This window comes from Oncorhynchus mykiss, chromosome 3, assembly GCF_057628025.1.
Source record: "Oncorhynchus mykiss isolate SJ-2025 chromosome 3, ASM5762802v1, whole genome shotgun sequence".
Lineage (NCBI taxonomy): Eukaryota > Metazoa > Chordata > Actinopteri > Salmoniformes > Salmonidae > Oncorhynchus > Oncorhynchus mykiss.
In genome coordinates this window covers 77,249,738-77,263,190 of record NC_143024.1, presented here as the reverse complement: position 1 = coordinate 77,263,190, position 13,453 = coordinate 77,249,738, and the positions used below count along the sequence as shown (strand labels likewise).

The 13,453-nt window shown below is 42.1% G+C and overlaps 1 protein-coding gene across 1 annotated transcript in view; it reads left to right on the top strand.

Annotated features, from left to right (window-relative positions):
* The window catches only part of xpo4 (exportin 4), a 43,594-nt gene that overhangs the window by 9,713 nt on the left and 20,428 nt on the right, over window positions 1-13,453 (top strand). The window contains exons 5-6 of the mRNA XM_036974950.2: window positions 10,920-11,036; window positions 11,185-11,338. Coding sequence (XP_036830845.1) covers window positions 10,920-11,036; window positions 11,185-11,338 — 271 coding nt within the window. The remainder of the gene's footprint in view (window positions 1-10,919; window positions 11,037-11,184; window positions 11,339-13,453) is intronic.

The following is a 13,453-nucleotide window of genomic DNA, read 5'->3' as shown; positions in this document are numbered from 1 at the left end:
GAGTGATACTCAGTGATGTGTTGTGTTGGATTTGCCCCAAACATTACACTTTGTATTCAGGACATGATGTTAATTTCTTTGCCACACTTTTTTTGTTGAAGTTTTACTTTAGTACCTTATTGCAAACAGGATGTTGTGGAACATTTTTATTCTGTACATACTTCCTTTTTTTCACTCTGTCATTTAGGTTAGTATTGTGGAGTAAGTACAATGTTGATCCATCCTCAGTTTTCTCCTATCACAGCAAATTAAACTCTTAACTGTTTAAAAGTCACAATTGGCCTTGTGAAATCCCTGAGTGGTTTCCTTCCTCTCCGGCAACTGAGTTAAGGAAGATGCCTTTTTTTGTAGTGATAGGAATATTCAATGCCTCCTTTTTGTATTTTTACCCATCTACCAATAGCTGCCCTTTGCGGTTGAATCTGTGTTTGAAATTCACTGCTCGATTGAGGGACCTTACAATTATATGTATGTGTGGGGTACAGAGATGAGGTAGTCATTCAAAAATCATGTTAAACACTATTACTGCACACGGAGTGAGTCCATGCAACTTATTATGTGACTTGTTAAGCACATTTTTACTCCTGAACTTAATTAGATTTCCCATAACAATAGGTTTGAATACTTACTGACTCAATACATTTCAGCTTTTCATTTGTAATTGATTTGTAAACTTTTTGAAAAACATAATTCTACTTTGACATTATGGGATCTGTATGTGTGGGGTACAGAGAAGGGGTAGTCATAAAAACATGTTAAACACTTATTGCACACAGTGAGTCCATGCAACTTATTTTTTACTTGTTAAGCACATTTTTACACCTGAATGTATTTATTCTTGCCATAAGAAAGGGGTTGACTACTTATTGACTCAAGACAGTTCAGCTTTACATTTTTTATTAATTTGTAAAATTTTGAAATACATCATTCTACTTTGACATTTATGGGGTGGTGTGTGTGTGTGTGTGTAGGCCAGTGATAAAACATCTAAATGTAATTCGTTTTAAATTCCGGTTGAATACTTATGTAAATGTGATCAGTTTTAATAAAATGTGCAAAAAACAAAGTTGCAACTATTTTTGATTTGTCATAATGGGTTTGAGTGTAGATTGATGAAGGGGGAAAAATACATTTTAAAATACAGCTGTAATGTAACAAAATGTGGAAAAAGTCAAGGGGTGTGAATACTTTTTGAAGGCACTGTACTATACAGCCCAACACACATAACATGCACACATATGCATACTGATGCCACACACACCACATATGCTGCTACTGGTCACTTTACCCCTACCTATACAGTGTGTTTGGAAAGTATTCAGATCCCTTGACTTTTCCACATTTTGTTACATGACAGCCTTATTCTAAAATTGATTCAATTGTTTTCCCCCCTCAATCTACACTCAACCCTATTATGACATATCAAACTGTTTTATTAAAACTGATCACATTTACATAAGTATTCAGATCCTTTCCTCAATACTTTGTTGAAGCACCTTTGGCAGCGATTACAGCCTTGGGTCTTCTTGGGTATGACACTACAAGCTTGGCACACCTGTATTTGGGGAGTTTCTCCCATTCTGCTCTGCAGATCCTCTCAACCTCTGTCAGGTTGGATGGGGAGCGTCACTGCACAGCTATTTTCAGGTCTCTTCAAGGATGTTCAGTTGGGTTCAATACTGGGCTCTGGCTGGGCCACTCAAGGACGTTCAGAGACTTCTCTCGAAGCCACTCCTGCGTTGTCTTGGCTGTGTGCTTAGGGTTGTTGTCCTGTTGGAAGTTTAACCTTTGTCCCAGGCTGAGGCCCTGAGCGCTCTGGAGCAGATTTTTATCAAGGATCTCTCTGTACTTTGCTCTGTTCATCTTTCCCTCGATATTTACTAGTCTCTGCCACTGAAAAACAACCCCGCAGCATGGTGCCGCCACCACCATGCTTCACCATCGGGATGGTGCCAGGTTTCCTCCATACGTGACGCTTGGAATTCAGGCCAAAGAGTTCTATCTTGGTTTCATCAGACCAGATAATCATGTTTCTCATGGTCTTTAGGTGCCTTTTGGCAAACTCAGTGGGCTGTCATGTGCTTTTTACTGAGGGGTGGCTTCTGTCTCACCACTGTACCATAAAGGCCTGATTGGTGGAGTGCTGCAGAGATGGTTGTCCTTCTGTAAGGTTCTCCCATCTCCACAGAGGAACTCTGGAGCCCTGTCAGAGTGACCATCAGGTTCTTGGTCACCTCCCTGACCAAGGCGCTTCTCCCCCGATTGCTCAGTTTGGCCGGGCGTCCAGCTCTAGGAAGAGTCTTGGTGGTTCCAAACCTTTTCCATTTAAGAATGTAGGCTACTGTGTTCTTGGGGACCTTGAATGCTGTAGACATTTTTTTTGGTACCCTTCCCCAGATCTGTGCCTCGACACAATCCTGTCTCGGCGCTCTACGGACAATTCCTTCGGTCTCATGGCTTGTTTTTTTTCTCTGACATGCACTGTCAACTGTGGGACCTTATAGATGTGTGCCTTTCCAAATCATGTCCAATCAATTGAATTTACCACAAGTGATCTCCAAGTTGTAGAAACATCTCAAGGATGATCAATGAAAATAGGATGCACCTGAGCTCAATTTTGAGTCTCTTAGCAAAGGGTCTGAGTACTTATATTTCACATTTTTTTTCTTCAATAAATTTGTAAAAATGTCTAAACCTATTTTTGTATCATTATGTGGTGTGAATACTTTCTGAATGCACTACATGTACAGTACATAGTGACCTCAATTACCTCATACCCCTGCACATCGACTCTGTACTGGTCTGCCTGTATATGGCCATATTATTTTTACTCCCTAAATAGCCATGTTTTATTTACCTGTTATTTCTATTTGTTATTCACTGTGCCAATATTTCTATATTTCGCTGTTGTCTACGAAGCATGTGACAAATAAAATTTGATGGCAAGTGTTTTTTTTTTTTTCTCTCCCCAATTTCCTGATTACAATCTTGTCTCATCGCTGCAACTCCCCAATGGGCTCAGGAGAGGCGAAGGCCGAGTAATGTGTCCTCCGAAACATGACTCGCCAAGCTGTGCTTCTTAACACCCGCTCGCTTAACCCGGAAGCCAGTTGCATCAATATGTTGGAGGAAACACTATTCAAGACACGCCCGAAGTCCGCCTCCAGGCGCCCGGCCCGCCACAAGTAATCACTAGGATTAGGTCAATCCCTAACCCGCACAATGCTGGCCCAATTGTACTCCGTCCTATGGGACGGCTGGTTGTGTAACAGTCTGGAATCGAACCCCTGGCTGTAGTGACGCCGCAACACTGCGATGCAGTGCCTTTGACCGCTGGGCCACTCGGGGGGGCCGGCAAGTGCTTTTTTATATTGTTTTTCTCTCGTTGTTGACCCTGAGGGGATGACCTATCACGCTGGCCAGGACTAATTATCAATATATACTTTAGAAGTGTCTCATCTATCTCAAAAGGCAGAACCAGCCCAAGCCAGGGCACCTTAATAATAATCACTATATTTACTTTACAAACAGTAATTATCCTAGTTGACTGCACATAGCATGGACACATAGTACGAGTAAAATCTAACTGAAGTATATTCCCAATATGAGCAAAACTGGCAGTGAATAAAAAAAAAAAAATTATCCTCTTGGTCTTTTCATTCAAAATATTCACAAAAATCAAACCTTTTAATTAAAGTAAAATAGTTGAAAGAAAAAATACATTCTCATCATAAAACAAATATTTTTCTCATGTGTGCCACAGTTATTGGCACCCCTTCATTCAATACTTTGTGCAACCTCCCTTTGCCAAGATAACAGCTATGAGTCTTCTCTTATAATGCATAATGAGGTTGGCGAACACATGGCAAGGGATCTGAGACCATTCCTCCATACAAAATCTCTCTAGATCCTTCAGATTCCGAGGTCCACACTTGTGGGATGAGCTGAAGATGAGAATCCACATGTTTTCTATGGGGTTTAGGTCAGGGGACTTTGACGGCCATGGCAAAACCATGATTCTGTAGTCAGTGAACCATTTTTGTGTTGATTTTGAGGTGTGCTTTAGAGCATTGTCCTGCTGGAAGATCCAACCATGGCCCAGTTTAAGCTTCCTAGCAGAGGCAGTCAGGTTTTGATTTAATATCTGCTGGTGGAGCCCATGATGGAGCCAATGATGCCACATGTCCTAACAGCCCCACAACATCAAAGATCCACCACCATACTTCACAGTGGGGGATGAGGTACTTTTCTTTATGGCTATCTTTCGGTTTATGCCAAACCCACCTCTGGTGTGTTTTTCTCTCCAAAAAGCTCTATTTTGGTCTCATCTGACCATAGAACCCGGTCCTATTGAAAGTTCCAGTAACGTTTGGCAAACTGTAGGTGCTTGAGTTTGTCTTTTGATGACAGCAAAGGCTTTTTTATGGCAACCCTCCCACACAACTTGGGGTTATGTAGGTGGCATCTGATCAGAGTTTTGGAGACGTTCTGACCCCAAGACCCAACAAACGTCTGCAATTCTCCAGCTGTGATCCTTGGAGATTTTTTTGCCACTCTAACCATCTTCCTCACGGTGCGTGGGGTCAAAATAGACAGACGTCCTCTTTTTGTCGCACATCACCACTGTGTTCTTGGGTCATCCATGACATCCTGTGTGTCACCTCATACCCCAGTGAAACAGGAAGCCATGGCTTAACACTCAAGTGTTCCTAATCACTCAGGTGACCTTAACTTAAAATATGAATGGGAATATACTTCAGTTAGATTTTACTCAATAATTTATATGGGTGCCAATAATTGTGGCACATGTTTCGGAGAAAAATATTTATTTCAGTAATTTTACTTCAAATAAAGGTTTGATTTTCGGTGAATATTTTGAATGAAAGACCTAGAGAATAAACAGCAAATCTTTTTTTTTCACAGCCTGTTTTGCTCATATTTACCAAAGGTGCCAATATTAGAGGGCACTAAACAATTTATTTTAAAGATCCATCTCAATTTCACGTGTTGTGGGTAATACTTAAGAAATGAATACATTAAATGGATACTTAGGGATTTTGGCAATGCTAGCAGATACCCATAGATTTCCAGTCATTGCGTTAACGCTAGTTAGCATTGGCTCTCTAAAATTCATATGTGACACAGAGACATAAAAGTGGTATCTCATTTTCAAGAATTTACTTTTACTTTTGTATCGTAACATTTTATTTTAATTGACCGTGTTTCTGCATGTAAATACCTATCTAGAATAATTACGGACGACAGCCTATTTAAGCTTTAAGCTCAAACTTCCTTTGACAAAGACATGGCGATTCAACACAATGTTACTTGGGACCCTGGAACTGTAAGCTAAGAACACTGACTGAACACCTCCCTCTGCAGCTGATTCCTGGACTGGCTGCCCCCAAGTGGTGAGTGTAGGCAACACGGGGGCCCCTCGGGGGTGCGTGCTTAGTCCCCTCCTGTACTCCCTGTTCACCCATGACTGTGTGGTAGTACACAACTCCATCACCATTTTTTACATGTTTTTATAAACCTTTATTTAACTAGGCAAGTCAGTTAAGAACAAATTCTTATTTTCAATGACTGCCTAGGAACAGTGGGTTTAACTGCCTCATCCCCCTCAGGAGGCTGAAAAGATTTGGTATGGGCCCACAGATCCTCAAAGTGATACAGCTACATCATTGAGAGCATCTTGACTGGCTGCATCACCGCATGCTATGGTAACTGCTTGGAATCCGACCGGAAGGCATTACAGAAGGTAGTGCATACAGGTCGAGCTCCCTGCCGTCCAGGACCTCTATACCAGGCGACGTCAGCGGAAGGCCCTAAAGATTGTCAAAGACTCCAGCCATCAAAATCTCAGGCTGTTTCTCTACCACACGGCAAGCAGTACCGGAGCGCGAAGTCTGGGGACCAAATGGCTCCTGAACAGCTTCCACACCCAAGCCATAAGACTGCTGAACAGTTAATCAATTGGCAGCCCTGACTATTTGCATTGACACACTTTTTATTTGCAATGGCTCTATGCACACTCACTGGACTCTACCTACAGTTGAAGTCGGAAGTTTACATACATCTTAGCCAAATACATTTTAAACTCAGTTTTCACTATTCCTGACATTTAATCCTAGTAAAAATTCCCTGTCTTAGGTCAGTTAGGATCACCACTTTATTTTAAGAATGTGAAATGTCAGAATAATAGTGGAGAGATTTATTTCAGCTTACATTTTTTTCATCACATTCCCAGTGGGTAAGAAGTTTACATAAACACTCAATGAGTATTTGGTAGCTTTGCCTTTAAATTGTTTAACTAGGGTCAAATGTTTCTGGTAGCCTTCCACAAGCTTCCCACAATAAGTTGGGTGAATGTTGGCCCATTCCTCCTGACAGAGCTGGTGTAACTGAGTCAGGTTTGTAGGCCTCCTTGCTCGCACACACTTTTTTAGTTCTGCCCACAATTAGTTTCTATAGGATTGAGGTCAGGGCTTTGTGATGACCACTCCAATAGCTTGACTTTGTTGTCCTTAAGCCATTTTGCCACAACTTTGGAAGTATGTTTGGGGTCATTGTCCATTTGGAAGACCCATTTGCGTCCAAGCTTTAACTTCTTGACTGATGTTTTGAGATGTTGCTTCAATATATCCATATAATTTTCCTCCTCATGATGCCATCTATTTTGTGAAGTGCACCAGTCCCTCCTGCAGCAAAGCACCCCCACCACATGATGCTGCCACCCCCATGCTTCACGGTTGGGATGGTGTTCTTCGGCTTGCAAGCATCCCCCTTTTTCTTCCAAACATAACGATGGTCATTATGGCCAAAGAGTTCTATTTTTGTTTCATCAGACCAAAGGACATTTCTCCAAAAAGTACGATCTTTGTCCCCATGTGCAGTTGCAAACCGTAGTCTGGCTTTTTTTATGGCGGTTTTGGAGCAGTGGCTTCTTTCTTGCTGAGCGGCCTTTCAGGTTTTGTCGATATAGGACTCGATTTACTGTGGATATAGATACTTTTGTACCGGTTTCCTCCAGCATCTTCACAATGTCCTTTACTGTTGTTCTGGGATTGATTTGCACTTTTCACACCAAAGAACGCGTCTCATTCCTGAGTGGTATGACAGCTGCGTGGTCCCAAGATGTTTATATTTGCGCACTATTGTTTGTACAGATGAACGTGGTACCTTCATGCGTTTGGAAATTGTTCCCAGACTTCTGGAGGTCTACAATTTTTTTCCGATTTTCCCATGATGTCAAGCAAAGAGGCACTGAGTTTAAAGGTAGGCCTTGAAATACATCCACAGATAAACCTCCAATTGACTCAAATGATGTCAATTAGCCTATCAGAAGCTTCTAAAGCAATGACATAATTTTCTGGAATTTCCCAAGCTGTTTAAAGGCACAGTCAATTTAGTGTATGTTAACTTCTGACCCACTAGAATTGATACAGTGAATTATAAGTGAAATAATCTGTCTGTAAAATATTACTTGTGTCATGCACAAAGTAGATGTCCTAACCGACTTGCCAAAACAATATGTTTGTTAACTAGAAATGTGTGGAGTGGTTTAATGACTCCCATCTAAGTGTATGTAAACTTCCGACTTCAAATGTACATTCTCACACACTACACTGACACTCTAACGCACAGACGACATTCACTCACACATTCACACACACACACACACACACACAGACACATTCTTCACATACGCTGCTACTACGCTGTTTATTTTCTATCCTGATTGCCTAGTCACTTTTACTTCTACCTACATGTACCTCAACTACATTGTCACCCTGCACATTGACTACCGGTACTCCTTGTAAATAGTCTCGTTATTGTTTTTTGGTTGATCTTTTTCTTAATTTTGTAACTCTGCATTGCGAAAGGGCTCGCAAGTAAGCATTTCAGTGAATTCTACACCGAGTTTACCTCGTCTCTGTGTATTGAGATATGTTTTGGAAATAAATAAAATAGATAATAAATGTAGATAATAAAGTAATAATCAAGATAATAAAGTATGCACAACTTGTCTGGGAAGCTCTTAAAGCATATTTGAAAGGATGTATTATGTCTTACTCTTCATATAAGATAAAGAACCAATACAAAATGTGAAATACTAGAACAGAAAATCAACGCCTTAGATAGAAAACACAGCTTAGACATGTTGACACCCATCAACAGTTGAACACTTGAAGCTTGAATATAATTGAATCAACACCTGCTCTGCAGAGACTGCTGCCCTGAAATCCAAACAATATGTTGAGCAAGGTGAATGTGCAGGGAAAAAGCTTGGTCACAGATATGTGAACATTTTCATATTTGATCCTAAGACCTTAGAAATAAATGATTGCAACTAAAGATAATCCATAGTATTTACTACATTCCTGTCAGAATGCATGTAATGCACCCAGAAATGTCATATCTCTGTTGGAGATCTAAAAAAACCCAAAAAGGAACCCTATTACATATGCTGTGGACCTGTGACAAACTGGCGCCATTTTGGGTTAATGTCTGTGCTATCACATCATTGTGTTTAAGAATGTATATCCATCCATCTCCACGACTATGTCTGTTGGGAAAGGTAAATATTGGTGACCAATATCAAATAAACTTTTGTAACCTCGGTCTAATTGCTGCCCCCAAAAATTATAGCTACAGTGCATTCAGAAAGTATTCAGACCCCCTTCCCTTTTTCCACATTTAGTTTCATTACAGCCTTATTCTAAAATGTATGAAGTGGTTAATTTAATCCATATGCACAATACCCCATAATGACAAAGCAAAAACAGGTTTAGACATTTTTGCAAATGTCAAAAAAAACCTGATAGCTTATTTACTTAAGTATTCAGACCCTTTTGCTATGAGATTCGTATTGAGCTCCGGTGCATCCTGTTTCCATCGATAATCCTTCAGATGTTTCTACAACTTGATTGGAGTACACCTGTGGTAATTCAATTCAATTGATTGGACCTTATTTGGAAAGGCACACACCTGTCTCAATAAGGTCCCACAGTTGACAGTGCATGTCAGAGCAAAAACCAAGCCATGAGGTCGAAGTAATTATCTGTAGAGCTCAGAGACAGGATTGTGTCGAGGCACAGATCTGAGGAAGGGTACCAAAAAATGTCTGCAGCATTGAAAGTCCCCAAGAACACAGTGGACCCCAAGACTTTTCCTAGAGCTGGCACCATGGCCGAACTGAGCAATCGGGGGAGAAGCGCCAGAGTTCCTCTGTGGAGATAGGAAAACCATTCCAGATGGACAATCATCTCTGCAGCACTCCACCAATCAGGCCTTTATGGTAGAGTGGCGAGATGGAAGCCACTCCTCAGTAAAAGGCACATGACAGCCTGCTTGGAGTTTGCCAAAAGGCACATAAAGGACTCTCAGACGATGAGAAGCTAGATTATTTGGTCTGATGAAACCAAGATTGAACTCTTTGGCCTGAATGCCAAGCATCACGTCTTGAGGAAACCTGGCATCATCCCTTCGGGGGAAGCATGGTGGTGGCAGCATCATGCTTTGTGGATGTTTTTCAGCGGCAGGGACTGGGAGACTAGTAAGGATCGAGGGAAAGATGAATTGAGCAAAGTGCAGAGATCCTTAATGAAAACCTGCTTCAGAGCACTCAGGACCTCAGACTAGGGCAAATGTTCACCTTCCAACAGGACAATGACCCTAAGCACACAGCCAAGACGATGCAGGAGTGGCTTTGGGAGAAGTCTCTGAATGACCTTGAGTGGCCCAGCCAGAGCCCGGACTTGAGCCCGATGGAACATCTCTGGAGAGACCTGAAAATAGCCAACCTGACAGAACTTGAGAGGATCTGCAGAGCAGAATGGGAGAAACTCCCCAAATACAGGTGTGCCAAGCGTGTAACAATATGTTAAAAAAGTCAAGGGGTCTGAATACTTTCTGTGTGTGTGTGTGGTGAACAAGTCCACTCCCTCAAATCCAATAGTGATAGTAGATTTTCACTGTGCTTCTGGCTTTAAAGAGCAACTGCCCCTAAAATCCATAGACCATTTTCTAAATGTGAATATGAGTCAAACATTTATTCTGTCAAAATTGACTTCAAAGTGTAAATAGGATCATTTTGATCATAAAGTCAGTCTTGTCCAAAACAAAGTTTTGTGAGACTGCATCAAAATGTAAATGAAGGTTGGGTTAGTTTCAATCCTGTCCACATGCTGGCAGCACTTAAGTAATCATGAATTTGGAGTGCAGCTAGTGCAACCCAATCGTAATACCCATGGTCAATTCGGATGGGCTTTGGATATCCCTATGGGGCTAGGTTGGGGACCATAAGTAAATTACATAATGTACATGACAATATGTTACAATTCTAATAGCTCCAGATTTCAATGACTTAAAATCCTCAAACCAACTATAAATTGTAGAAATTCATATACAAATATTGAAAGCATTTAATGAGAACTAAAAGGTGTGCAACAAGGAAAGTGTCATTTTACATTTTTATTTATTGACAGTCCCTAACCAGCCCGGAGATATGCTATCCAAAGTAAAAATCAACTTTGCCACGGTTGCAGAAGCTTATTGGCAAAAATAATTTGGCAAACTTTTCCCATCTGTGCGCACACTAGACAGCCACATAAACGAGGCCAAATCAGGAAGTGCGGTTGCCCTTTAAAGATCCATGCTGTTTCCCACTTTTCCTTTGTGATTTCTGGTCTCACCAACCTGAGAGCTCTACTACTGGGAGAGTTCATCTGTCTCCACTAGATGGCAGTCTGTGTCTTCAGGAGGCCAGGTAGGGTTTCAGGAGGCCAGGGAGGGGTTCAAAGCCTGGCTCTCTTTTAGATCAGGCCTCTGTAGTAAGCTGGCTGCTATTCTGTCAGCTACCCTCATTATGAAATACGGTGTGTGTGACCTGTGTGTGTATGTTTGTGCACCTGCAGCAGACGCTGGCCTGCTCCATCCTGACGGCCCTCATCAGTGAGTTCTCCAGCTCCAGTAAGACCAGTAACATCGGCCTCAACATGGAGTTCCATGGCAGCTGCAAACGTATTTTTCAGGTCAGGCCTCTTCTCTTCCTCCTGCTCCTTCTCCTCTATCCTCTGTTCCTTTCTAAGTGAACACTATGTTATCTCTGACTTGGCAGGAGTGTGTTTGTTTGCTTGCAATGACAGTTTTGTGTATTTTTGTCCTAATGTGTGTGTTCAGGAGGATGACCTTCATCAGATCTTCATGTTGACCATGGAGGTGCTGCAGGAGTTCAGTCGCAGAGAGAACCTCAACGCTCAGATGTCCTCAGTGTTCCAGAGATACCTGGCCCTGGCCAATCAGGTCCTCAGCTGGAACTTCTTGCCGCCCAATCATATCCTTTATCTAGTCTGCAGTGTTTCCCATTGGTGGGTTAGGACCTGTGTTAACCCAGAACGGAAGTCTTACATAATTGGTCAGTTACTCAATTAAGTTCTGGGTCCATATGAATTAAGAGAAGAGATCCTAGAACAAGGAACGAAAACGGCACTAGGAGCGGAATCGTCTCTTTGCAAGTTTGGGGCCGAATGTCCCACCGGAGGGTAGTAGTTTGGACAGAAATGTTGGTTTTGTTTGTTTTTGTCATAGGAACATTCGGGGGTCTTGGGTTCAGTGCAAAAGGTTTGGGGTGTGATATATGGTCGTACCATTGTTTTCATTTGTTGCTCTCATATTTGGCTGTGTTTGTGTTGGTGTGTTCTAAGTCTTGTGTGTGTGTGCGTGCATGTGGGCGCATATGTGTGTCATTGGCGCGTTAATCCTACTCAGACTGGCAGCCTCTCTCTCTCCCGCCTCTCTCAGTATTTAAATGGATCTGAGGTGGCGTCGCTGCCAACCAGGGTTATGTATCACTTTCAAAGAGGCCTTGTGTGTCTGTGTCTGCCCATACCAGATAGCAGCCCAATAACCAGGCCTCTTTAAGGGGGGGCGGGCAAGGGGGTCAAGGGCCGCCAGCCTCTTTAAACCCCACTGCTTGTTGGGTGTCCGTCTGAAATACCAGACACCCTCGTGTGTCTCTTTGTGTGTGTGTGTGTTTCAAGTGGCAGTTAGTCAGTGTGGGTGCTGTCTGAATGATTGTTGGAACAGAGAACAGATTTATGAAGACTCCTGGGAAGGTAAAGTGGTGTGGCTTTCTGTCCACGTGAATCAGACATGTCTCTGTGTTTTGAATGTGAGTGTGCATGTGTGTCAAGGGGCTGCTCCTTAATTGCATGCTTGACAGCCGTAGCCTGGCTCGATCCTTCACAAACTAACCCGCGGCATGTGTGGCATCTGTCCGCGCCGCACTCCCCCTCTGGGCCATGGCGTGTGTCACCTCAGAGCCAGTCCCTAACCAGCTCCCTGTGCGTTAGTACGACAGCGCGTCTCCACACTGACATTAACCCTGAGGTCGGGTTGGGGTCTTGCTCAGGCTTCAGGCCTGCCCCTCGCCTTGACCCACTGGAGACCTTGACACACATACACCCAAAAACAGTGAGTTATGCTGTCTTGGGGGCGGCTGTCCTAACTCGGGAAGGAGAGGGGGGAATTATGGAGAGCAGGGTCGAGGGAGGGGGTGTGGGGCATTCCTCCAGTGTTATTTCACATGACAGGGCTGCAAGCGAGACTTAGTGGAGGATGTATCACTTAAACCCCCCCCCAACTCCTTAACATAGCTTTGTACTCTTAACACGTCCACTGCCAATGTACTGTATCTACAATGGCCAAAAAGTCATCTGGACAGAAAATACCTAGATGAGTTAAATATAAACTTAGAGGAGTATTTCTGTAGGGAAAAACTCATTCTGATTTTCTCTTGGCTGCGCCCATGCTCAGTCATGTGAAATCCATAGATTAGGGCCTTATGAATTTTTAAATGTACTGATTTCCTTATTAACTAACTCTCAGCAAAATCTTTGAAATTGTTGCATGTTTTATTTATATTTTTGTTCAGTATAGAATTATATAACAAAGTCAAAAACATTTAGCTGTTAGCGACTCAAGTTGCTGTATTTTCTTTAGGTTAAAAACAACTAAGTCGTTTTGTGGTTGGAATTGAGGTAGGCATTTAGTTTGAGAAATTTGACATGAGCTAGCAACTTTTGACAGATTGGTTTCGTCTGAACAAATGGTTTCGTCTGGACAAACTGTTGCTAGTAACCAAATGAATACCAATGTGTTCTGTGGAGGACAAAAAGTGATAGAGTTCCAGTATTTGCATAACCTTTTTATTTATTTTTTATTTATTTTATTTATTTATTTTTACCCCTTTTTTTCTCCCCAATTTCGTGGTATCCAATTGTTTTTTAGTAGCTACTATCTTGTCTCATCGCTACAACTCCAGTACGGGCTTGGGAGAGACGAAGGTTGAAAGTCAATTTGCATAACCTTTTGATTTGATTATAGCTTGAAGGGTTATTGAATCTGGATCAAAAACCTCTTCTGCTGATTAATGAATGTTCATATTTGA